At 48.7% G+C, this 25,942-nt stretch overlaps 7 protein-coding genes across 7 annotated transcripts; 3 read left to right on the top strand and 4 right to left on the bottom strand.

Annotated features, from left to right (window-relative positions):
- Positions 1 to 1,278: 1,278 nt before the first annotated feature.
- On the bottom strand, positions 1,279 to 3,427 carry FSUBG_218 (glutaminyl-tRNA synthetase; the record flags this gene model as incomplete). Its single annotated transcript, XM_036679926.1, has 6 exons — positions 1,279 to 1,359; positions 1,409 to 2,235; positions 2,287 to 2,802; positions 2,862 to 2,935; positions 2,981 to 2,988; positions 3,038 to 3,427. 6 exons carry the CDS (start codon positions 3,425 to 3,427, stop codon positions 1,279 to 1,281), a joined length of 1,896 nt encoding a protein of 631 aa, XP_036544356.1.
- Positions 3,428 to 4,846: 1,419 nt separating this feature from the next.
- On the top strand, positions 4,847 to 8,321 carry FSUBG_217 (nitrate assimilation regulatory nirA; the record flags this gene model as incomplete). The annotated part of the gene is made up of 8 exons (XM_036679915.1): positions 4,847 to 4,857; positions 5,282 to 5,594; positions 5,673 to 6,151; positions 6,210 to 6,398; positions 6,446 to 7,087; positions 7,145 to 7,700; positions 7,757 to 7,851; positions 7,904 to 8,321. 8 exons carry the CDS (start codon positions 4,847 to 4,849, stop codon positions 8,319 to 8,321), a joined length of 2,703 nt encoding a protein of 900 aa, XP_036544355.1.
- A 2,889-nt stretch (positions 8,322 to 11,210) lies between these two features.
- FSUBG_216 (microtubule associated (Ase1)) lies at positions 11,211 to 13,627 on the top strand (the record flags this gene model as incomplete). Its single annotated transcript, XM_036679904.1, has 3 exons — positions 11,211 to 11,324; positions 11,374 to 11,638; positions 11,688 to 13,627. 3 exons carry the CDS (start codon positions 11,211 to 11,213, stop codon positions 13,625 to 13,627), a joined length of 2,319 nt encoding a protein of 772 aa, XP_036544354.1.
- Positions 13,628 to 16,896: 3,269 nt separating this feature from the next.
- On the top strand, positions 16,897 to 18,485 carry FSUBG_215 (manganese peroxidase 2; the record flags this gene model as incomplete). Its single annotated transcript, XM_036679893.1, has 2 exons — positions 16,897 to 18,153; positions 18,207 to 18,485. The coding sequence occupies 2 exons, from the start codon at positions 16,897 to 16,899 to the stop codon at positions 18,483 to 18,485; spliced, it is 1,536 nt and encodes a 511-aa protein (XP_036544353.1).
- An 824-nt stretch (positions 18,486 to 19,309) lies between these two features.
- FSUBG_214 (PMU1-high copy suppressor of ts tps2 mutant phenotype) lies at positions 19,310 to 20,553 on the bottom strand (the record flags this gene model as incomplete). The annotated part of the gene is made up of 4 exons (XM_036679882.1): positions 19,310 to 19,445; positions 19,498 to 19,563; positions 19,710 to 20,191; positions 20,248 to 20,553. 4 exons carry the CDS (start codon positions 20,551 to 20,553, stop codon positions 19,310 to 19,312), a joined length of 990 nt encoding a protein of 329 aa, XP_036544352.1.
- A 533-nt stretch (positions 20,554 to 21,086) lies between these two features.
- On the bottom strand, positions 21,087 to 22,167 carry FSUBG_213 (duf1620 domain protein; the record flags this gene model as incomplete). Its single annotated transcript, XM_036679871.1, has 2 exons — positions 21,087 to 21,753; positions 21,812 to 22,167. 2 exons carry the CDS (start codon positions 22,165 to 22,167, stop codon positions 21,087 to 21,089), a joined length of 1,023 nt encoding a protein of 340 aa, XP_036544351.1.
- Positions 22,168 to 23,536: 1,369 nt separating this feature from the next.
- FSUBG_212 (uncharacterized protein) lies at positions 23,537 to 25,404 on the bottom strand (the record flags this gene model as incomplete). Its single annotated transcript, XM_036679860.1, has 2 exons — positions 23,537 to 25,045; positions 25,096 to 25,404. 2 exons carry the CDS (start codon positions 25,402 to 25,404, stop codon positions 23,537 to 23,539), a joined length of 1,818 nt encoding a protein of 605 aa, XP_036544350.1.
- Between the last annotated feature and the right edge of the window lie 538 nt (positions 25,405 to 25,942).

Genomic DNA, 25,942 nt, shown 5'->3' with positions numbered 1-25,942 from the left:
CCCTCTCATGTCTTGAGTTTTGTGGGTTAAGCTACCGATACTCCTTCGAAATCTAACAATCTCTTTAGCTAAAGTTCTAGAGTAATTCTAGAGTCGGGCAGTTCTCAGAGATCAGCTCTTGGTTCTGGTGTTGAGGAGGATGTGCTTCAGTTGCAAGGATGATATTCCTGGCCCCCAAATATCGTCACCGAGATAAATGACAGGCAAGGAAATCCTTCTGCCTCAATCAATCAATCAATCAACAGCGGTTTAAGTGGCAATTAGCCTGACATCGTTTCTGCAGCTAGCTCAGAACTGAATGTAAAAGGCTCTCATCTCAACCAACATTGATTATCTTGTTTTCGGTCAACTCTTCAAGTTGTTGTCTTCTGACGACATAGACCTCACTTCTAGTTACCTGCCACTACCCGTGTCACTGCATACAAGAGACAAGGGGAAACTCTGCTCGGGTATCACAACTAAAGTTCTGCCGAGTAAAAAGGCGTGACTACGAGAACACAAGTCTGGACGGGTTACAAATGCGAGAAATATTAACCAGCCTGGAGATGGAACAAGATATCTCGGTCCCGTCCATTGCTAGAGCCCCGTATATTATAATGCTGAGCAAATAGGTAACTCATTTCCCAGTGCTGATCCTGACGTTGTTTCAATCATGCATGCCCCGTGCCCGATCAGGGAAAATACCCGAATCTACGATCTCAGCCCTGCAAGGTAGCGGATGCCATTACCCGTTCATAGCCACAAGTCAGTTCGAATCAACAATGGAAAGCCCATGGATTCGTCTTCAAGATAAGATTTTTAGACATGCAGGTTCACAGATGATGATATTTTAGAGACTCTGAGGATGGGTTTGTAGTGTTTACACTGGAGGACTTGCGGAACAAAGTGCTACCCTTCTCGTTTCAACCCTATCAGTTGTATAACGCCGCTTTAGTACCTTAAAGCAACATACGGAGTATAGCGGACATCGACGGATCAATCATAGCAATACCATGCCAAAAATGGTAGCAAAATGCATTGCCCATATAGAATACAAATCATCTTCAGCTACCTATGGTTATAGGTTTAGGTATCTCTCGCTCCTTGCTACTACTCTCGTCTACCACCCCTCCCCCCGATCATGCATAACTCTCAACATCATAATGAATACATTTCTCTTACATATTGGTTCAAGCCACAAGTCCGTTGCATCTTAGTTGCAAAGCAGAACGGAGAGCAAGTGTCAGTCATCTAAAGCGGACTTCTTTCTTTCTTATTCTTTGTTTATGGCACCTTTTCCTAGTTCTTCTCGCGATCCTCCTTCAGTGACACAATGCGGTTGAGCACGATCTTATCATCTGTGCTATCTGAGTCCATGGCCTTCAGAATTGTTAGTTATAAAGTTTTACCCAGGATGATAAAGACTCACAAAATAGGCAACACGCATGGCCTGGAATCGAACACTCTCGGGGCCGCTAGCCTCGCTCGTCTCGCCAGCAGTGACGGGCCAGGGAGCTCTCTCGCGAACCTCCTTGAAGCCCTCCTCAACCAGGGCCTCAGGATAAACAACCTCGCTGTTGGGGTTGACATCGTTCAAGAAGCCGCCCTCAACGGCTGTAGGGTCATCAGACTTGAACAGAGCGCTATGCACGCGGGCTTCCAGCTTAATGGAGCCCTCAGGCACCCACTGGATGTAAGTCTTGGGCTTGCTCTCCTTGTCGAAAACGGCCTTGATGCTGGTAACCTTGCCTGACTCGTCCTTCTCGAATGAAGTAGCCTTGATGGGGTGAGGAGCGTTGAGAAGACCAACAGTCTTTCCAGGGGCAAGTCGGAAGTAACCCTTGATGTCCTCCTCTCGAAAATCGGAGCGGTCGATGTAAACGGTCTTGGTTAGGCGGACCTTGTGTGTACCAAACTTGGGGTCCTTGGGTGAGTAGGGAACCTCAAGCTCCTGGGTCTCTTCCAAATCTTCAATGACGATGGGGACAGGATCCAGGACAAGCATTAGTCTTGGTACCGTGTTCTCGAGGTATCGGCGAACTGTCTGCTCGAATCGAGCAATCTGGATGATTGTCTTGGCTGTGGTAACACCAAGCTCGTTGATGAAGGCCAAAAGAGCACCAGGAGGAATACCTCTGCGCTTGATGGCAATTAGTGTATACAGTCGAGGGTCATCCCAGCCGCGAACAATGCCGCCCTCAACCAGCTTCTTGAGTGCTCGCTTGCTCATAATGGTTCCACTGACATTGAGTCGGCCTGTTGTCCGTTAGCATTACATGTAGACTCAACACGATGGGGAAGTTGTACCAAACTCTCGCTGCATAGGCTCGTAAACCTCGAGAGACTTGTTCAACCATTCGTAGCTTTCACGGGACAGAATGAACTCAGTCGTGCACAGACTGTGAGTGATACCCTCGAAGCTATCGCAAAGGCAGTGTGTGAAATCGTAGGTAGGGAAGATCTTCCACTCGGGAGCTCGGTGGTGAGGCTTCTGCTTCTTGGGTATTCTGTAGGCTGCAAGATCCCACATCTGGGGGTTTCCGCTTGTGATATCCTGTTTCATGCGGAGGAAAGCGGTCTGGGGCTCGTATTTGCCATCGTGCATATCCTGGAACTTCTTGAGGTTCGTCTCAACATCCTGCTCGGCGTGCTTGCATCGGTAACGGGGCCCCTCCTTTCCTTCCTTTCCACCGCGCTGGAGCTTAATCTCGGCCTCATTGCAATGGCAGACGTAGGCCTTGTCCTTCTTGATGAGTTCCTTGGCGAGATCGAAGAGCTTCTGGAAGTTATCACTTGAGTGGGTGATGGCACTGGGCTCAAAGCCTGGATTGATATCAGGTTAGAATAAGTCAGTTTCAGGATCACGGATACTGGATACCCACCAAGCCATCTAATAATCTTAAGGATCCATTCAAAGTAAACCTCCTCTTCTTCGTCGGGGTTTGTGTCATCGAATCTTTTCTTGTTAGCTGGGGAAAAGCACTTTCAGACAGTATCATACCGAAGAATCTACCACATATTAGCATTCCGAATCACAACAGCCCACTACCAAGCTTACCGTCTTGCCACCATGATAGCGAGCAAAGCCAAAGTCAATGGCAATAGCCTTAGCGTGACCCAAATGAAGATATCCGTTCGGCTCGGGAGGAAAACGAGTAACTACAGGCTTCACAGGTCGCTCCTTGTAAACGTCGGCGAGGAAGCCCTGCTTGAACATAGCATCGGGGTCGAGCTGGGTAGGTTCCTGGGCTTTAGGCTTAGGCGCAGCAGGCTTAGGGTTGGCCTCCTGGTTCTTTGCCTTTTCCTCCCGCGAGGCCTGGGCAGCAGCCTTCTTGGCTCGCTTCTGCGTGCGCTTCTTCAACTCGTTGCGCGTGACCTGCTCACCCGTCACTTCGTCAAGCACGAGCTTGACAGTGCCCTCGGTGACCTCAGCGACAGGGTCGGACATGGTGTCAATTAGTGTAAGATCGTTAATCGGCTTCGTTTGGTATCGCCTCTGTCCTTTCTATTCGCTTTCGAAAGTTCTCAGCTGTGTTGGATGTTGAAGCTCGTGGTGGGGTTATTTTTGAAGATGGAAAGTTATCGAGATGTTGGTGGGGGAGGGATGGAGGGGTCTTTTGGAGGGCTGTAATTGGGCGACATTGAGTCATAAGGGGAAAGATAAAAAGATAAGAGACGTCCGATATAACAGAGCGACAAGCATCAACTAAGGTACCCAGTTTGGAGAACTTGACTCATAATTCTATTTTCGTTTTCGATATTACTAGTCTGGAACGAAAGATCAGAGGATATTGGTCACGCCTAGGTAGGTAGGAAGCTATCTGTGAGCACTGATCTCCATTGCCGTGCTTTTGGCTCCCTATGATGATAACAGGATTGGCTTGCAAGCACGATCTTGGCAACTAACTAGAGCTAAAGCATATGCCTCTATAGGAACAAAGAGTTCAAGGATGTAAGCGCAAGCGACATCGGGCATGGAGATGTATCATAGATCTTCCATGATGAGAGGCTTGGTTATCTGGTTCTTTCACGTGCCGTTATTGTGACCATTCGATTTCCGGTAATCAACGTGTGGCCTTTCTTGAAAATATCTTTATTGACTTGAGAAGTTCCTAATGTCAGTTGATGGTCTTCCATAACGAGAGCCATATCATCGATATACCCGAGCGAGTCAGCTACCCTGTACCTACACCGGATCGTCGATGGGCCATTAAGGCTTATGATCGGATCGTCGCTGCTGGATGCCCGGTAATTCGAAGTTATGCCAGAAGCTTAATGTTATTCAAATCGTCGTTACATAGAAGGAGTTTATGTCTCCAAGTAGGTATGTTGGAGATCGGACTATACTACTAACTACAATTTATATAAAAGGCACACATGAGTGTATCCAAGCAAGACAAGGAAGAAACTCTTGTCTTGGATGTTGGATTAAAAGGCAGAGGGAATCGGATCCCTGATCTGGTATCAGGTGCAGACTTGACCCATTCGATGTTTGGACGGCTGTCTAAATGATATATAGAGGAAAAGGTTCAGTTACCAGATCGACAATTTGAACACTTGGCTCACCATATATTTCACGAAAGACACTATCGTAGTCGGAAAGTGGGTATTGATACGGAGCAGATCGCGATGATAATCATGCATGTTCCACTGCTTCATCCTAGTAGAAGTCAAGATTTCGGACAAATTTCCAACGTCTCTCTAGCGTTCGAAACGAACTTTCTATTGGGAATGTATAATTTGGCTCACAAGATCATGCATGTACTAAAGAACTACGGAAATGTCCATGCGAAAGGATAAGTTGTCGCACCAAATTGAAGTGACATTTATTGACGATATTCGTCATCAAGTAGTAGTCTCGCACACTATGGCTCAACTGTAAGAGGCTCAAAGTGTCACACACTATCACACCAGCTGCGGGGAAAGTTGCAACGGTTCAATGGCGCAAGGCGGAGTTGGAGTTTCTGCTCGATATTCTCCGTGAGACAAGAAGCTGATGGTGGTTGTCATCATACCAAGAGACGATGGTGTAGATCTGACGAGAGTGGGGGTTCAACTATAGGAATCATGAGGAGAAAATGGAGCGGGCGCTTTTACGTATTTAATTACAAGGGACGTGGTAGCAGCCAAGGATTTCCGACATCCGAAGTCCCCGTTCACAGGCGTGGGATGCCCTCACTCAGCTCAGCGAACCAAGGCCCATCGCCATCCTCGAGGCCAATGTCGTGATATGGCTGACAGCGGTTACAAGGGTTACTTAACCCACATGGCGCAAGCTTGACCGCAAACTAGGCTCTAACAGGACGCCTAAATCAATCTCCCCGAAGATTTACTGTGGCGTCAATCCACCTGAGGTCGCTGTAGAAGCACCTGCTAGTGCTAACCCAGCCCAGCCTCTGATAGCAAAGGGCTCTCGCACGCCATCGGCTGCTCGCCAGCTCGCCATGAGCAGGGCAGGGGAACTACCTGCAGAAGGGAAATCTACAGCGACGACCATGGAAGACCTCAACTTGGTTCTTGGACACAAGACCTCACGGAGTCTTGCTGATAGTGAGAGTCTTGCCAGCGCCAACCGAAGCAGCAGCATGGGCTGTCGAGTCTGTCGCGCGAGAAAGGTAAGTGCCGTTAATTTTTTGCATTTCCAGTGTCTGTCTGATAAGAAATCCATTCAACTCACACGCGATAAACCGCAGGTCAAATGCGACGGTCGGCCCAACGGCTGTCGCAATTGTGAACGTCTCCAACTCGAGTGTGTTAGTGATGACGGTTCAAAGTCTGGCAGTCGGCGTGGATCAGTTCCTGTGTCCCTGAGGAAGATCAGGACTTATCGGTCATGTACCAGTTGTCGCGTATCAAAGACTAAATGCGACGGCGACCGCCCGAAATGTTCACGATGTAGCGCCCGCAGTCTCGAATGCCAGTATGACGGAGGCTCGGCTCCCCGCTGGGCACGTAACCTCAGCAAGGCACCAACTTCGGGCTCGACTGAGGAAGATCTAGAGTCTTCTCTGGATGCTTCTTCCATCGCCGGGGAGAGTTTAAGGTCACACAGTCTCATTCAGTCACGGGAGAACGATGTCGCAACGTCTCATCGGTCGAGCACCAGAGATACCAGCAGCATCAATCCGCCCATAGACTTTGCCGATGACACCGAGTTGTCTATTCACTCATGGTGAGTTGATGCTTCATTCCCGAAGATCCGGGCCAATTCATCTGACTTATCCCCCTAGGCTCATATCACCAGATCTCCCATCTGGAAACAACATCCGTACCGTGGCCGACCACTATTTTGCCAACATTCATCCTCTCCGATGCTTTGCTTTTGTACATAGACCATCATTTGCTCGTCTGTTAGATAAGGGCTTTGAGTCCGATGACGAAAAGGCACTACTGCACATTATCTGCGCACAAGGAGCCAAGTATGTCCTTCAATCTGAGCTGTGTGAACATGACACTAATTATCCAGGTTCTATGCTCTATCCCTTAATTTAGAGGATCAGGATGCTAAAGCGAGTTTGATCCGAGCTGCGGGCAACAGCTGGGCACAAAAGGCTGAAATGCTAATACTCACCAATTTTGGCAAGATTTCAGTCCAAAGACTCATGGTAATTCTCTCGCAACGCTCGGGCTCGCAAATGACTGACGCAGTTGTTCAGACATGCATATTACTTTACGACTTCCACTTCAGACTAGGCGAATACACCCAAGCTCTGATGCTGAGTGGTCTCGCAGTCCGAATGGCTCACGCACTACAGCTCAACGTCGAATTCTCACCCGACATTCTCTGCGCAGAGGCCAACGAGTCCTCCCCACCAGCCGTCGAGAAGGAGAGTCGTCGTAGACTCATGTGGGCCTGCTACATCCTAGATGCCTGGACGGGTAGTGGTGTTGATCAGTTAACGCTACTGCGTGAAGCCGATATTAAAATCCAGTTGCCATGTAACGAACGTAACTTCAGACTTCGGATCCCTTGTGTAACAGAAACGCTCGGTGTAGGACATGTTCTGCAATTCCTCCCCCCTGCGATCGTTCCACGAAGACCGGCTGCCAACATGGGTATCATGGCTTACTACATCCGAATTGTCACCCTATGGAAACGGGTAGTCAGGTTCGTTTGAAACCCGGAATGCTCTTTGAACGGACACCGGCATCTAACTGAATATAGATATGTGAAGCATCTGGATACGAGCCCGCCTCCGTGGCTTCCTGAGTCCAACTTTGCAGCTCTTGATGCAGATTTGCGATCATGGGGACGGCATCTCCCCGAGTTCATCTCATACTCCACTGATACCATTTACGCACGCCTCGAATCCGATCAGCTCGGATCACTCGTCTTGCTTCATTGCACATATCACCACAATCTTCTAGATCTTTACAGAATATCTATGCCTGATCTTTTCAAGTTGATCAAGCCTTTATACTTCCCACCTAATCAGCAAGAGTTCCTGCAATCCTTACAAGCCGATTGCTTTTACCACGCAAAGCAGATCTCTACTATATTGGCTGAGGCGGTACAACATGGTGCACGATATCTTGCCGATAGTCTCCTCCCCTGCTTTGCTTATGATAGTAGCCGTGTGATGTTGTACTACATTGCAAGGCTGCTTGACTTGAGTAGACCTGACGCAGAAACGATTGTTGTGGACGCAATCAATGCCGTGGAAAGTAACAGCAAGATCCTACGCACAATGGCGGCTCTGTTCCCACTCGCAGATTCTCTGGTATGTGAAATAACAAATATCATATCCGTAGTGGGATATGCTAATTATGGTAACAGGCAACGACGACTGAAAGATGGCTAGCCAAGATTCGCAAGACTTTTGCGCAGGATGAACATATGAGTGACCGTCCTCTACATGGCGACGAGGAAAGGTGCGTAACACAAACCCCTCAATGTAGTTCGGTATTAACAAGTATGTTCTAGGTCACCAATATTGACTGGAAGTCCCGCTACCAGCAGCCCTGACGAGGCCATGGGAGCCCTTGGCCTGGCACGTCTTGCGCAAGGCCAAAGCAGTGATATGAAGCCGATAGACCGCGATGCTTGGAACAAGATGGAAAGCGGCAGTCCAACTGCGAGCAAAAGAGGAGCAGGATCTGTCTCGGGGGCAAGCAGTCAGCCCGAAGTAACGCCCGCACGATCCAAACTGCAGCACGAGCAGCCAGTATCTCAACGGACACCCCCAGGAGCTACAACTTCACACATGGACCACCAAGCCGTAGACCTCAGCGATTTGCAGAACTACCTATCGTGGGATATGTATGGAATTATGGAGATGAACGACAATGGCTTGAAGGCTGGCATAGAAGACAACGGCATGCCATCCTGGAGTACGATGTGATCACAGAGCATCTAAGCCAAAGACGCTATGACAGCACCAGGGAACCAGGTTCCGAAGGTCATTCCAATGATGCGGATATTGTTTTGATCGATTTACGATGGAAGAAAGATGGTGACACGAGCGACTCCGGGCCATCGTTTTCGGAACATCGCCCAACGATTACAATGACACAAAGTGTAATGAGTATCACGCAATGCAGCAGCGACGATATGAGCTTGGCGATATGGTAACGAGACTCACGTATTGTCTTTGGTCTCAGCATCGACTCCAAGAATATCAAATGTGTAAAGCGTCTTGAAAAGAGCCGATGACTCTAAAAAGCACTTTGCGGGCCACCAATGGCCACCACTGTATGCTATTCACTGCCTTTATGACCATGGGATCTCCAGCAGCCGATTGGAACTTCTTGGGCATGTCTGTTCAACTTTTCTACAACCTATATGGGGGGTCTTCTTGTTGGCGTTTGTGCTGCTTGTTCATTGTCAATATGGGAAACTTGATATCGGAGCCTCGGAGCATTGGGCACAGGATGGGTGCTTTAATAGATTTTCGATACCCAGGGGCAAGAAAACTCGGACCTGAACATATAGTGTCAAAAAATAAACTCAGCAAAAGACGTCCTAAACTTATCCTAAATTACCTAAATATTTTTGTCACTTAGGATCCAGGTCCTGAGTACCTTAGATATCAAGGTTGTTATCAGGTCTTACTAAAGATCGACAAAGAAATGTGGACAGGATCGATCCAGTGAAGGCATCGCGTCTTTCCCTGGGCGAGCTGAACTTCCCGTTTACGGTACAAATTCGGAGCGAGCGACAGTAAAAAGCAAGGATTAAATCGATCGACCACGATCTGGACGCACTCCGCTCAAGATGTGGACTCGCGAGAATGACGCAGAAGCACTTTAGCAACTGACAGACTAGCCTGTTTTACGAGATGGTGCGAAAAGCTAACTTAGCGAACAGCTGCTGTAAGCCTGTACCGTAGAATGGTAAGAGTTTTTATGAAGGGAGGAATAGGCGACTCAATGATACGGACGGTTTGATTACAAGAGACGGCCTCGATCGTTGGCTTAGAGCACGCACCAGGTAATAACTACGTCAAGACCTGTAAGTCGGAAGAAGCAACGGCAGATGTCATGGGGAGCTTGGGCCCTACGATAAATGATAGGTAAACAACCTAATCAATTAAACCTCGGAGATCGATTACGGTAAGGTTCATGGGGCCTCGGCGATGTGTGAGATGTGCTGCAGACGATGGGTAGCTATGGCAATGCCAGGGAACCCGCTGTTATGCTTTCTTTGTTTACATGCGGAGTGAGTGGTAGTGGTAGTTTAGTTAGTGGTGAGAAATAGGTAACGTTGGAAAGGATTCGAGGTACATAAGCTTGTTACAAACACAGACTATAGCTGCAGCTGCAGGTGCTCTTCGCCAATCGTAGACTGAGTTTTGAAACGATTGTTTACGAAAACCATGATTTTTACAAGACCAATCCATGGAAGAAATGGATGGTAACAACAGGTAACCCGGGTAGCTGCTGTATGTGAACATTGACTTCCCCGTTACGACCACGGCAAGAAAACTCTGCTTGCGGCTCAGCATTCTTACTTTTCTTGTGATACGAACATCCATGGCCGTCTCGTCTTGTTTTTCTGCTGCTTGCGGAGTCTTGATTCGCTTATCCTGCGAACTAGATATCGCTTCTGCACATGCATGTCAACTCAACTGAACTACTGTATGCAAGGAGTTGGAGTAAGGTACTGTAGGTACATGTAAGACGCCGAACACACTTGCGTAAGGATGATAGTTATGGACCACTGCGGGTTCATGCTTGTCTTGCTAAGGCCTTATGTTTGTGTGATATTGGACCCATGGGGTAAAAACAAGGAACCAACTTATTACTCCTCAAGGCTTATGTTAGTTAGGTAGTTAGGTACCTAGCTGCCTAGGTGATAAAGTGGTCGCTAGACCGCTGGTTCAGATGTTTAAGCGAGAATAGGTACATATGGATGTTTGCACGTAACACTTTGATCGTTCGATCTCTCAAGGCGCAAGAGTGGGAACCGTCCTCAATTGCAGAGTAAATCCCATCTTTTTCCTGGTTCTCGCATCGTGGACGGGCCAGAGGCTGCCCGTCCGTCCCTGGAAATCAGAGGGGCCAACTTCCAAGGGTGCTAGATGGGATTCCCACTCCAGGCCAATCACGGGCACTGACAACTGGAGCTCAGCAGCAACAGGTGATCAGCCCGCGCTTCTACCAAGCTTTCAGTGGCCTCAAAGCCCTGGAACATCCCTGCCAAAAGCGAGCTTCAGCGGGGTAAGCTTGCTTGAAACACTGGGGCGCCCCGAAATAGCCCGCCAATTACACATTCCCTGTACCGGAAGGGAGGTTGCTGTAGCAACTCGCCGCTTCCTATCGTTTACCATATTGCGCCAGATGCCGCCGTGAATACTTTCATGTTATGTCCCGTCGCTAGATCCTCCATCTTGACCTTGGGCTCTCTCTTGTCTCAGCCGCTTTCAAAGTCTCTCTTTTTATTTCTCCAACTCGTAAATCAAATCTACCATCACGAATCCGCTTTTGCGGTGCATGGCATTTGCACTCAATTTTCGCAAACCAACCTACCTACCTCCTCCAACTTCGCTTTGCGCATAGGATGCTATTCCCGCCCCGACGAACTTCACTGCTCGATGACCACATGTGAGAGAAAGTAAACACCAACTGGACACAACCCAATAAAACCGAGACTACGATTCACGCTGCACGCATCTTAATTACATTCTACATACGTTTATTCGCAAGCGCCTTTGTTCACCCCATTGCTTGTATATAGCATCGTTACCGATCACGTTATCCCCTGAACGGCGAAAGTCGCGATACCAAGCAAGATGGTGGACACAAGTTACCTTGCGCAGCAGGTTAATAACAGCATTGCCCAGCTGCACGGTCTCTTCGACGAGATCGGTGTCCCTGATCATGAGCGCGAAGCTCGGGAATCTGAGGTATGTTTCCTTGGTGGCAAATCATATCGCAGCTCACTAACTTGAGCAGTTGTTCTCAGCATTGTCCGAAGCACTCAATAGTCAAGTGCGACTAGTCAATTCGGAAAAGAAGGAGATGGTCGACGAGGCAAAGAAGATCATCACCATGATTCACCAAATGGAGGCATCGTTGGACGATTCAAAACGTCGCCGCGACTACGAAGACGACGACGACTTGACCATCACATATCCTCTCACACAATGCCTCCAACAGCTGAAGGAGAAGCATATACAAATCAGTCGCCTCCATAAGGAGCGCTTCGAGCAAGTCAAGAGTGCGTTCGCAGCTACAACTTTTGTCCTTCACTCACTAACATCACCTAGAACTCGTCGTGGCCCTTGAATCATATTCCTCTCACCTTGAGCCCACATTCGTCCAAATCCCCTTACCGCCCACAGGGCCTAACCAGTCCATCCCTCCCAACTTTGACCTTTCTTCCACCTACGTTGACAAGCTTGACAATGAGTTCACGCGAGTCTATGAGGAGTATTCTCGTCGTATCGCTACTGTCCAAGCCCTTGCCGACCAGACCATTGGCCTATGGGCTGAGCTTGGCATTCCCCAAGCGCAACAAGATGGCGCTATCGTCAAGTACTATCGCGATGCTCCTGAGCAACTTGGTCTACATGAGGAAGACATCAACCGACTTCGCTCCAAGCGCGACAGACTCTCAGATGAGAAGAAGAACCGCGAAAAGAAGCTCAAGGAGCTCAGGTCTTCCGTTGAGGCTCTATGGATCAAACTTGGTGTTGACGAGAGCGAGACCAAGCCATTCCTTAACGCGAACCGCGGCTGCGGTGTGCGACAGATCAATGAGTTTGAGGACGAGCTCGCACGATTGAACGAGCTCAAGCGTCAAAACCTCCACCTTTTCGTCGAAGACTCCCGCATCAAGCTTCAAGAACTCTGGGATGCGTTGTACTTTTGCGAGGATGAGATGCTCGAGTTCACCCCTGCCTTTTCCGACGTCTACAGTGACGCCCTTCTGGAAGCCCATGAGCGTGAAATTGCCCGGCTCGAAGCTCTCAAGGAACAGCGGGCGCCCACATTGGCACTCATCGATAGACACAAGAGTTTGATCCAGGAGCGTGATGATCTCGCTGCCTCCAGTCAAGACGCATCGCGACTCATGGCACGCGGTCAGAAGGGTGAGAAGCGAGATCCTGGCAAGCTACTCCGCGAGGAAAAGATGCGAAAGCGTATTGCCAAAGAACTCCCTAAGATCACTGCCGATCTACGCAAGATACTTTCCAAATGGGAAGACGAATATGGGCGGCCTTTCCTCGTGTATGGTGAGAGTTATTTGGACGAGATTGAGGCTTCTGACGAGCCAAAGAAGGGTGCACTACCGCCCCGTTCTAAGACACCCGCTGGTCCACCTCCCTCGACCATCAAACCACCCAAGTCTGTACCAAACCGAGCTGCCACCAAGTCTGCTCCCCCTCGATCCATGACCAAAACCCCAACCGCTGGCATGCCTCCCAAGCGGTCTGGACACCAAGCTACGGGTTCCATTTCTAGTATACCTGGAAGCCCTGCAAGGAGTCCATCGCGAATTCCTGCTCGAGTTCCGCTATCGAACATGAAGCACGGAAACAACTCTCCCGAACGGCCTCGTGCCGAGTCGCGAGCCGATACCTTCCGACCCGGTCCTCCTTTGATGCGGGCACCTCCTCCCAAGATGCGTGACCTGATGGCTCGGGGTGATCTTGAAGCTCCTGTGAATCCCTATAAGTCCATGGGCCTCAATTCCAGCATTGTTCGCCATGTTGAGCCTGAGGACGTGTATGATGATCGCCCTAGAACAGCGAGATCCAACTCCAACAACTCTCAGTATAGCAGCCATCCCAGCAACAATTCCCAGTTCAGCAGTCACCCAAGCAACAACTCTCAATACTATAGCGAAGAGAGCTTCCATGACCCATATTCCACCATCCGCTCACAAGGCTATCGTCCGATGGCACCGCCAAGGCAAATATCTGGCAACTCAATGGCATCAACCAACATTTCTGGATCTGAAAACTGGGAGACATACGACGATAACAGCGAACCTGAGCTTGACGTTTCAGATGCCTACTACGCCAAGTTAAGGGCGACTCGCAATAAGCGGTTCTCACCTGAGCCAGGTCGACCCACGAGCAGTCAATCCAAGCGCATACGCGGCATACCTCCTACCGCCTCATATAATGGGCCAGTGATGATTGACCAAGATGGTAACCGCATCATTTCAGGCAGTGAATGGACAGACGAGGATGCCTACTGAGCCCTTCCCTGATTTACCTTCACTCAACGTTTACCCATGAATGATGTCAAACGACCGTGCCATTCTGAACGATGATGGATTCACGCAAGCTTTTTCATGATGATGCAGGCATCTCGCGACGATCTTGAGTGAGCAAGCGAACAACAGAACGCCGCAGAGCCACGGCCTGTCTAGTCGCAACGTTGATGCACGACTGAATGCCTCCACGATAACGCCAGACAGGCGTCTTGTCACAGTTCCACCTCCTTTGGACATCTTTTGCCAACGAGCTCTTCCTTTTTTTTTTCAATCTTCACTTTTCTCAATAGTCACTCCTGACTGTGTAAGTTACATCTCGCCGGGCCCGACGCCAGGATTTTTTGTATTCTTTCTTCCTCTTTTTTTTTCTATTTCTTCTAGCTTGAGCGGGATATCGTACACAGGCTCCCCGCCTACAGAGTGAGGGCCTTCCAAGTGAGTACTTGCTGGCCCTAGGATAATGTGGGATGTGCATAAGGGGGTCGAGGGCGCTGGAAAACTGGATTAGGTAGGGATGGCAGGCGTCCAGGATCATTGGCGTTTAATGTATATCCTGAGTAGGTCGAGCTGCTCGACTACGTTCTCAACAATGCTATTTGTCTTGATTTTGAACGATTGCCCTTTGATATGCGAAGTCGTAGTATTTGTGATATCCGTTAAATTGCAGGACTCTTGTGGATATAATGTCGGGAAGCTGTCTCGTAACAGCTATGACCAACGTACGTGATTCCAAGATTGCCCGATATTTGCGTCGGGTTGAAGTGATTGGCTTACAGAAGCCCGATGGCTACTGTATAGACGTTCCTAATACCGTTTCCAAACATAGGTGTCGATAACTCTTCAGGGCCGTTCCCTCGGGGGCTTGCTAAAGTTGCTGGCTACAGGGTAGGGAATCCCGCTCTGCCATACGTCTGACATGCGCACTCGAGTTCCCAGCCTAGGGGAGGGAAGAAGACTCAGGACCTTGATCCTAAATAATAAAAAAGACTTAGGTAATATAGCCCAAGCTTGGGATAACTTTGACTGAGTTTATTTTGATACCCTATATCAAGATCCGTTATTTTCTTGCCCCCCGAGGCCAGCCCAGGCTTCAAATCGTAGCATCTGATAGACTGTTCTAAGCAAGGCTGGCGTGTAAAATGTATTAAAATAAATATTATGTCCTTGCGTTCTCTGGTTGGCATTGGAGATAGGCTCTGTTGCGCGGACGTGAAGCGTTGTCGCAACAAACCTTTGACGTAGTACATCCTTATTCTCCTTGTATTGAGTATCTGCAGCCGCATGCAACGTTGGCGATGATATAACCTCCATCCAGCATCAGACACAGTATCTATATTTAACCAACTTGTGTTAGACAAAAGGTCCGAACGAGGCAAGTGAGATATGATCTGTTTGGTACAAGAGTTGCATCTGGAGAAGTAACATGGATCTATTTGTTTCAGATTCCGCTGCAAGGTTGAATTCTTCAGCTCTGCATGCCATGGCACAGCTCAACTCACCGTTTATCTACGGTGGATGAACTATTCCAACAAAGGAAGAGCTCGTTTGGTTTGGATGCCACAACTGCGTTTTAGCGCCAGGGGTAAATTTCCGAATTGCTATTACTTTTCACAGCATCTTGATTGGACATCTCCTTTTTACTGTGTCTCGTCAGTTGTGGTGAGTGAAGCCCGAAAATTGTGAAGCGTAATTGTTTAATTATGGTATTGTTTAGATTAAGAATAACCTTTGTCTTACTATTGATTAATATCTAGAGTAAATAGTCTTGTCAATTAAGCATAATAAGATACAAGCCATGTGCTGTCTGTTGAGTCATGTGATGATGGCTGACCTAACAATCTCAAGACAGTCTCCTATCTACCTCAACAAGTCAACTTTCAACAATATTCCATAACCATTCCTTCAAACAATCAAGACTCTTTAATATTTCGAAACTGCCAAGAGATAGAGAAGCTCTACCGTTCGATCCAAGCAGATTCTCGCCCGCTCGCGCCGCTTCATCGGATTTGTTCGTATCCACCCCAACAAGGATAATTTCCATCATGTTTTTCGATCCACCGCAATTCGAGACTTGGCGCGAGGCGCTTGCCTTTGCCTAGCCTCGGTTAACCTTGCATATCCAATGAGAACAGTGTGATTCTCAGCTGGAAGCTTCTCCCGCCTGATCTTGTGGTTGTGCTGTGCTGTGCTGTGCTCGCTCGGGTAACCACCAAAAGGAGGCAGAGCATGTTTGTTTGTTGGTGATCGACATGTATGTGGATACGCACGGGCGTATCATCTTACACGCAGCTGCATGTACCCCTGGAACTACTGCAACCCACGAATCATGCCTACATCCACGAGCCAAACGTTGGATTCAACGGTGAGAGAACAACAAGTTGAAACTTTGGTGTAAAGCTCTCGTCACAATGGCCAACGTTCTCTGCATCTGACAGGTGAGCGTGGCATTATACTACCAAGCCCATTTGGTGACATACAATCTCGGGCTCATCCGTCCTAAGTCCGCTACCAAGAGATTTGGCCCATCCGGTTTCCGATAGTCTCGCAAAAACCCAAGTCGTTCAGCCGACGTGAAACCTTTTAGACCGTTGTTTAATGGGACGAGGCGTCATGCGTCAACGCCTCAACGCTCTCCACGCAAACGAGGATCCACATACGACCGCGGCATCGACACTACTGAAGCTGTAAAGATCCTTTCTCTAATTAGAAGCAGAGAAAAGGAACAGGTCAGCTCCTCGACGGGAAGAGATTACAACGTCGAGTGGTGTGTGAGCAATTACTACGCACTGACGGTCATATCTACAGGGGACCCCATATTGAGGAGTTCTAGACACATGCCGTCCCGTTGATGAACTGCAGGGTTTATTTAAGCGTCTTTTGTTGGTTTTTGTTTCTTGATTCGAGCCCTTCATAGTCATAGAGCTAGAAAGAAAGCACTATGGGGAGACCAGGGGCCTGGAATTATCGTGCCGAGAGTTCTCGGCGTCTGGTCAAAGCGAGTTGATAGAGGCAATGGAGACTGCAGTGGCCTCTGGTATATATATACATGATGCTCCTCTCCTGTCTACTGACTTCAGTAAGAGGTGAGCCACAGTCACTCTACGTTCTTTTCTCCAGTCATTCTTTTCATTGCACACTCGTTCTTAATCTGCTTCTCATACACTCGCTAGAAGCACTATTCACTCTTTTATACAAACTTGATTCACTCATTAATATTTCTCACCACCATCGAACTATCTTTCATCGCAACTATGAAGTTTACCGTCCTCATTGCAGCTGCTCTGGCTGCTGCGCCTATCCCAGAGGCTGCTGCTCACCCTGGCATGGGAGAGACCATCAAGGAGATCGAACGAATTGCTGCTCGTAGCTGGGGCAGTGGATGGGGTGGAAACAAGTGGCCAGGACAAGGCAACAGCGGAGGTTCAAGCTCGTGGCCCGGCCAAAGCAACGGCAACGGAGGTAGTTCCAGTTCTTGGCCTGGACAGACCAACAGTGGCGGTTCAAGCTCCTGGCCTGGACAGAGCAGTGGAAATGGAGGGGGCTCTAGCTCATGGCCCGGCCAGAGCAACGGAGGTAGTAGCGGCGGCGGCAGCAGCAGTGGCAGTGGCTGGTCCGGAGACAGCTTTGATGCCCACTCCCTCATCGGCGACCTTGCCACCCTGAGCGACAAGTCACTCACTTCGGTCGGCAGTGACATCAAGAAGATCCTTCAAGGCAATGGCAACCCCACCAGCCGTGAGCGCTACTTTGGCTGCCCTTCCATGAACTCTCAACGCTGTAAGCGTGATACCTGCTGTGTCTGGCAGTACATCTCCAACGAACTCGAGGACCAGTTCAGGGGAGAGGCTGGTCGTTGCACACGATGGGCTCGATATGCTGTTCGCATTGGCTTCCACGATGCCGGCACCTGGTCTCTGAAGACCGCCTCCCAAGGCGGCGGTGCTGATGGCTCCATCATTCTGTCCGACGAGCTCACCCGTGGCGAGAACTTGGGTCTTCAGCAGATTGGCGAGTACTACCAGACCATCTACGACAAGTACCACACACAATATGGTTTCACCCAGGTCACCATGGCTGATCTGATCCAAATGGGCTCCAACATTGCTGCCGTTACCTGCCCTCTCGGTCCCCGTGTCCGCTCTTTTGTTGGACGCAAGGATAGCACCAAGGCCAACCTCGGCGGTCTTCTGCCTAACGTTAAATCCGATGCTCTTACTCTGATCAACCTCTTCAAGGACAAGACCATTGGCCCCGACGACCTTGTTGCCCTCATCGGCGCACACACAACCTCTCAGCAGCATCACACCAACATTGATCGTGATGGTGATCCCCAGGACAGCACCCCTGGTGTCTGGGATATTCTCTTCTACCAGCAAACCATTGATCAGAACGCCCCCAAGCGAGTCTACAAGTTCCCTAGTGATGTGGCCCTCGCCAACCATCCTCTGACCCAGCCTGCCTTCGAGGCCTTTGCCAGCGGCAGCACTGGCCAAGCCGCCTGGAATGTGGTATGTACCAATTCAAAAAGTTAATCGTGAAACATGTACTGACGGTTTCCCAGGATTATGCCCGTGCCTATATCCGTCTCAGTCTCTTGGGTGTCAACAATATCAACAGCCTCACCGAGTGCACAAAGGTCCTCCCTCAACCCGTCGAGTCCTACCGCCACAAGGACAAGGGCCGATTCAACAAGTGGCTCCAGACCGATGATAACTCGTGGACCTCCAAGAGTGTCTCCAAGGATGTCGACGATGGTTACGAGATCTCTGTCCCTGAGAACAAGATTCCCTCCAGGCGCGGTCCTTGGAAGACATGGACCAGCACATTCAAGTGGTGGTAAATGTTGCACGACAGCATATCTTCTATCTAATAATGGCCACTCGGCAATAATATGTTGTTACGCATAAATAGTGAGTCGAAGACGGGCGTTTTGGGTTCATGAGACAGCGCAAGGGAGACAGGACTTCATCATAGCAGCTATTGCCATTCGCGTGGCCCTTTTAATTTTTAATTTTTTGACTTCAGGATCTCATAAACTTGCTGGTAGGAAGATTGAGGGCATTGTTCCAAGCAGACACGGGAGCAACTGACATTATATTATCGCCCCCCACTGTGAAAACTCGCTTATTAGTAACTATTCCGCATTGCCAAAGTTGCTACAGGTTCCCAGAACTCAGAGGTAACTGAGCAGTTCTTTCATGAAGACATGCATCTATCATCTTTTCTTTACGTCCTGAACTCGCTTATCTGGAGTCCAATCACGACTCCGCCCAAAGTAAAAAAGTTTTCCTGACTGTTGCTTCCAATTTCTGTAATAGTGCACCAGGTCAACTACCTCGTTCTCTCGGTTTCGCAGATATATAGTGTCCGAACGGCCTGGAAAACATCTCGGCGAAAGTCCAAAGCTGCATCGGCCCCCACTTGACAAAAGCTGTACACCCCCGATAGTGTGGACTTCCGGCCACTCGCTAGAGGATATTTCCCACCCTGCAAGATCAACTACTTCTCGCTTTGTTATGTCGGAAATGGCAAGATAACACACTGCTTTGCCGTCGGTATAAAAGGCCTTGCACCTATAATCTGGATAGAGCAGGGTGGTGATACAGACGGACGGATATTCGTCATCACGTATTCCTATAATTGGGTTTTCTTCGAAATATTCGACTATGCTGCCGAGATTTGGACCGATGGACTGACCGTCGGCGTTCGTTCGAGAGCCCTGTTCATTGAAAGCGATGAATAAGGCCTCCCAATGATCATCTGGATATTGGAGCAGAACTCCCCCGTCTTGACCATTAACCTAGTGCTCATTGTCGTAACATCATGTCTTTGATCTAGCGGTTTCCATGTACCTAATCCATCTGTTCTTGACGTCCATTACATAGAGAATCTTCTCAACGAGCTCACGCCCGCAGGATCTGCAGACACATAGTTATTCATGTCCAGCTCTGGACCGTCTGCATCTCCGTCCTTCTCGCCCCTGACAAGTATCGCGATACTTGTCCCTTCACGTGTCCTACAAACACCACTTCCCACGGCGGCCTGAATCGCCCGAATCGCGTACGAATGGACCGTCAACGATATAAAGTCATCGTCTTTCGTAGTCTCATTGAAGATATCCTCCAAAGCCCTCTGTTTCCTCACAACATGCTCCTCATCAGTCTCAGGCTCAACTCTGTTGGTGAACTGGTCCTCCTCCTCGAACCCATCTTCGATCTTGTAGCTGGGATAGTTTTCGGCTATCCATGTGCGATCCCTCCTGTAGTCGCAGGTGTGGCGGGTGATGCGCTCTCTGAGGAGTTCTTTGACGATGGGTTGTTGGGGCGGTGATTGTGAGGCCATGAGTGGTGAGAAGACGATGTCTGTTGTCTGAAGACATCTCGCTAGAGGACTTGTGTAGAAGATTTTGGGATGTGGTGCGCCTTGCTTTTTGATGAGATCGGTCCAGAAGGAGTAGAGATCTTGAGCTTGCTTTTCACCGACTTCGGTGAGAAAGGCGTCAAACCAGGTTTCTTTACCGTCCCCATTTTGGAATGACACTCTTGTCTGCTCATGTTAGTAAATGGAGCAGTATTGGTATTGGCTCAGAGGACAAAACATACATTCCACGCTTCGGAGCCTACTTGGGCGTGCATCTTATTGTGTACCCCAAGGCCATGTCGTGTGAGATACAAGACTTTGTATGAGACATTGCCAGAGCTATTCTCGTTGAGCCATCTCACATAAGCCGCAAGACGGGCCCAGTCCCTCTGATCGGGTGTATCTGGGTCATCAGAAGGATATTTCTGATCTGGGATGAGGCCCAGGTTTGGTTGCGTCGTGACTTTTTCTCCAGGATATTGATGGGCAATGTCAGCGAGTTCAACAAAGATGCCAGGCTGGGCCTTGAAGGTCCATTTAGAGGACATGATTTGATTCGATATGAATATGATGTCCGATGTAGCAGGGTCCGCTAAAATGATTGATGTAGGCGAGTTATAGTATTTGCATGAATTGATTGAGTCGGGTTAAGCTTGAAGATGGTTGGTTTGGTTTGGTTTGGTTTGGTTTGGTTTAGGCATGAGGTCGCCTGCTAACTAGCGAGTGAACGACCGCCCAAGTAATAAAGTTTGGTCAGGCCATGACGTAGTTGGCATAGAAATGGGGCATCTAAATCAACATCACCAAAAAATATATAATTGTTCAACGTCAAATCCACTCTTCTCATGACAAGAAGAAGAAAATGAAACTAATTAGGTATTATGGAGTATCTATGATATAATCGTCTCTACTTGTTTCCTATTGTTCCGCAACCAGTATCAAGGCTGTGGTTTCACTCAGCCCTGATAGTGGATCTGTTTGTAACGTATTTTCATGACGTCGAGATAATGAAGAAGATTAAGATATAGGGACTGAATCGTCTCAGTATATGCTAGGTACAAAACTCAAGCCTCTCCAACGCTCAAGCAAGCTCTACAGGCTTCTTTTCCCCAGGTCCACTACCCGGAAGCTCTTGAGGGATGCTCCCTACGGCCTCACCACCAGCTTCATGAATAGCAGGCTCTTGATGCTCAGCAGGATAGCCTCCAGCTTGTTGATATCCATAATGACTATTTGGGCTTCCATTACAACCCGTGGACGGTGAATTTGGATCGTAGTAGTAACCGCCATGTTGCTGTTGCTGGTTCCATCCCGGTCTGTCACCTCCAGGTGCTTGTTGGTAGTTTGATGAATTTGAAGCTTTGCTCTTCTTCCTTCGACGGAGGAATAAAAACACTCCCACCCCGACGACAGCGAGTGCTACCAGACCGCCCACTGTTCCTCCAGCAATTGCACCTACTGCTGTTCCTGAGCTGCCACTATCTCTGTTTGTCTCAGTGGCAGTAGATTGAGATGTTGCTGTTCCTGTCGCTTCGGCATTGACACTTCCTTCAGTTTGTGCCTCGGTCATTTGAGACAGCAGAGAGCTATAGTCTCGCTCATTGATGGTGCCGAATTCTCGCGATGTTTGGCCCTTGTAGGTAAGAGCGGCGCTTTGTGCTGTAGAGATGTCGAGGTCGTTGCACCAATAATCGAATGTACTTCCCTCCCATGATACAGTGTTACAGTAAGGAGATGCTGAGTCTGTACTATAGCCTTCTTGAGTACCTGTGTCCGATGATATATGATAAGAAGGGGGTGAGTTACCATTTCAGAGTGTAGTTGTCAACCTCGCAACCACCATCGCATTTACTCGACACAAAGTACTCCTCCGAGTTTACGCATGTAGCGTGGTACTGACAAGATGTCTCTCCACAGCATAAAACACCGCCGTTTGTGAATGATTGGGCTGGCACGGGTGGGAAGAAGTAGCACCAGTCGTTAAGTGAACACGCTCTGCTGGCCCCAAGTCGTTCTGAGATGTATCCGCAAGTGTTATCTGGGGCGATTGTGATGGTAATCTCTTCTGTTGTTGTTTGACTACGAGTTACTGCTCGTCGTTTGAGTGTTCTCGTAGCTGGAGGAGCCGTAGGCCTGGGAAAAAGATCGTCGAGGATGCCCATGATGATGCCGCACAGAGTATCCTGAGTTTGTATATTGCGAAGCAGTAAGTTGTTGAATTATTTGAACTGACGAGCCAAGGCTGGATATCTGGTAGCCTTTGTCGATCTCAAGAGCAACGATTGTAGGTTGTGAGAGGATATACAACTGTGTTAGGATGATGCCAACAGCAGCATACTAAAAAAGAAAGAGCAGAGCCAAAAGAGCCAAAATCGAGAGAACTCTCATCAAGAGAAATTCAGGAGATCTTATGTATATACAAGTATAACTGCGCCTTGACACACAAAGCGATGCAACGCTCAACCCTGATTTCCACCTCAGATCCATTCAGCCAAGACCTTCGTTTAATCCTTCAAACCCAGACAGGAACCTATTAAATCCTTCACACCATATCGTGACTTTCCCGCTTTCCGTGTAAAAAGCCTGACTTGTTTCAGTGTCGTTCAGGGGTCAGCTACCATCAAACTTACCGGTTCTGGTCTGATCCTGCGCAGGTGGAGGATCAACCTTGTAGATTTCTGCTTGGCATATCCGCTCGTCAGTCTAATTTCTTACGGCCCTGACGTGGAAGGAATACAATAATGAATCAGGAGTATTCGTTCGCTGTTAGGTATTGCATTGAGCAATTTGCTTCTGGAAACCATGCACTGGAGAAAGCCACGGTTATACTGACGCTATCCTTATGTGCCTTGACAATGATTGCTCATGGTTCGAGGTCGATTTGCAACTGGTAAACCTCAATCAAGAATAAAATAAAGACATGATTTAGGATTAGATAAGCTCATGGAACATACACAGATCGGCACCAACAATTCTAGTCGCGGCTTGGTGCTTGGCAGCTGACTTAAACCACTCACTGACCTATGAACATATCTGAGCGAATGACTGGTGGTATAGCACACTAATGAATCAGGGTTGATCTTCCATAATAACCTACTGATCAATGTAGTCTTCTCCATCATATCTTGCATAGATAGCTTTCACATATACTGTGCTTAGATAGACTCGAGGCCAACTCCGCCTGAAGGAAAGGACACTTGGACAACACTATTACATCGCCTCTTAGCATGGCTATTACTGGTGGTCAAAACATTCGACACACGGCTATGCGAGATGTGTTTCATACTCTTGGCCTGGCCAGAGACTCAAGTCCAAAATTCAGCATGTTCTCACTTCTTGGAGTTAGCCAAGGGCAATGGCTCCTTACCCTCTACAAATATTATAATACCAAGGGAGACACAGATTGGATATTCCACGTTCAAAGAAGCTAGAAAGCTGAGGTTTCATCAAGTGCACAACTTTGTCTAAAATATCACAAGCCCATGATAACATAAACCCTAGAACAGGCCGTTCATACAGCTGACTCTCGGCTTAGTGCTCGCAGAAATTCCACTCAAGATTCTTGAGGTTGGTGTTAAGAGTACCCTGCATACCAGTCCTTTCCGCCATGAGTTCCCCTCGGATCTTCTTAGCATCCTCCAGATCAATAGGGAAGTCCAAGTTATCCACCACCATCCGTGTCAGTTCAGGGGGTAAGTTATTGAAGCGATCATTCTGGAGTAACCCCTCCGCCCACCAATCGCGCTGCTGGGGAGGAACATTGGCAGTTGAAATGATAGGAATCTCAGGGTCGACCAAGAAAAGAGCTAGAATCTTGCGGTGGCCGGGGCGAGACTTATCAACCAGCTCAAAGGGGCTGACGTGATGCTGGTACACGTTGGGGAAGAAGAGCATTCTGTCCTGGCGTGTGAGAACGCTGCCGATGTCCTGGACTACGTCTGCACCGGGATCAATCGCGAAAACTCGTTCGATGCTGTCGAAATCGCCCTGCTCGTAACTCAACTCCATAGTTTGTTCTTCTCTGTTGGCAACTGTGCGGAAATCAAGGCGAGAATCGGTGATGTTGTCGCAGTCATAGTAGTAGAGTGCGGTCGCGCATATGTGCTCATTCAATTGGCCTTCGATATGCCATGAGCCACCATCGTAGGTTGGCTTCTCGGGGGTGAGGTGGATGTTAGCAAGCTTAACAATAACCTGCACACGAGAAGCGTTGCCAAAGAAACCAGATGTCTTTACGTCGCTAGGGTTGATCTTGACGAGCTCTTCCAGTTCAGTCTTAGGGTCCGGAAGTTCTGGAACATGTGTCTCCCTGAACCATTCCTCGTCGCGTTTGTTGCGATCGGATTCCTCGTAATCATCTTCATAGTCTTCTTCTTCTCTACGAGGCTCCTCATCGTCATCCAGTGGCCGATTTTGGGCTGAGCACCAGTCATCCCCGCAGATCTCGGGAACTTTGCAATCTGGTCGAACATTGTTCGTGAAGACACGTTGGACTTCGAAGTCGTTATGCCATCGATAGATGATATCCCAAGCCGGAAGCGACTTCTCGATAAATTTCTCAATGACAGGATAGAGCTCGGCATGTTTGGCCGGGTGCACGTTGTTGATGTAGCTGTCGATGCGAGGATGCCCGCCAGTCAGGTCAACTTCGCAAGGGAGCCACTGGAAGCGTTTAGAAAAGGCACTAGGATGCCACTTGCTGACACTACTGTTGTGGACAGGGACAACGACGCCTTTCCCGCAATGCGACAACGCTTCTTCGAGATTAATGCGCTTATCGGGGAGGATGAGAGATCGCCCATAGACAAGTGGCCACAGCGAAGGGTGGACGATGTCAAGTACCTTGCCATCACTGCCAGGATGCCAGTCCTTGTGTCCTTCGGGGACATTTTCCAAAGGGTAAACGGCAGCTATGAGAGCATCTCGGAGGTCTTTAGGGACCAAGTTGTCTGATTTGATAGCTGCAGAAGCGTAATCCATGACCGGAATGAGGCCGGTCTTCTGATAGATATCTGCTTTTTTGCGCAATTCCTTGATACACTGTCCTGGTTTAGCGAGACATTTGTTGTTGGCTGAGAGATGTCACTCACAGCATCGGCCATGGCCTGAGTGAAATCACCGAAAACCCGATACTCTCCCCATGGCATCTCCATAGCCTCCTTCTTCCACTTGGCAGCAATCTCATCATCATTGACTTTGATCCACCACTCGGGCTTATTTGTGAGGTCCTCGATGACTTTGAGCATACAGACTTCTCGGATTGTCAAAGTAGTGGCTCTCCAGTCTCCTTCTTCCTCTCTTTCTTCCGTACCAAGGACAACTGGGAAATGAGCACCAGCACCAACGTGGCTGACAGGAAGGCCGAAGCCAGGAAGGTTGATTTCGTGAGGCGTTGCCATTTTGCTTCTTGTGAAGCGCGCGGCGATGGATGTCGTTACAGTCCGAGTGAAAGATCTGAACATGGCCTTATATAGACTGAGATGTGTTGTCAAAGAGAGGCAGAATATCGACCCTTGCCAAGCCAATAAGGCACCAGCGTCCGCTAACCTCGTTCAGCTCAGCTTTGGCTGAATAAGGACTTCAGCTGAAAAGTTCAAGCCCACGTGGGCTCTGAAGCGATACCGAGTTCAGGTAAAGTGAAGCATTTGATTCTCGTAAACTCAAGGCAGCAACGCGATGGAGGAAGAAAGAGTGGACGCGAATGTCCATGTTCTGTCACACGGGTTGGACACGAGGTCACGTTACTCGTAGACCGCCGATTGTCATCAATACATGAAGTCCCTATGTATGTTTACCTTGGGCGACCAGGTCATCAACTTATTACAGGATGAAAAGTCTTGGGATCTGAGAATATAACATCCATGATTGTAAGTTATTATCGGTCTGACGCAATCACGCAGTGTTATCCGTACCTAGTTTGGCTCGGTTCCTGACCCG

The sequence above is a fragment of the Fusarium subglutinans genome (assembly GCF_013396075.1).
Source record: "Fusarium subglutinans strain NRRL 66333 chromosome Unknown NRRL66333_c0000001, whole genome shotgun sequence".
Lineage (NCBI taxonomy): Eukaryota > Fungi > Ascomycota > Sordariomycetes > Hypocreales > Nectriaceae > Fusarium > Fusarium subglutinans.
This window is presented reverse-complemented; position numbering and strand designations above follow the sequence as displayed.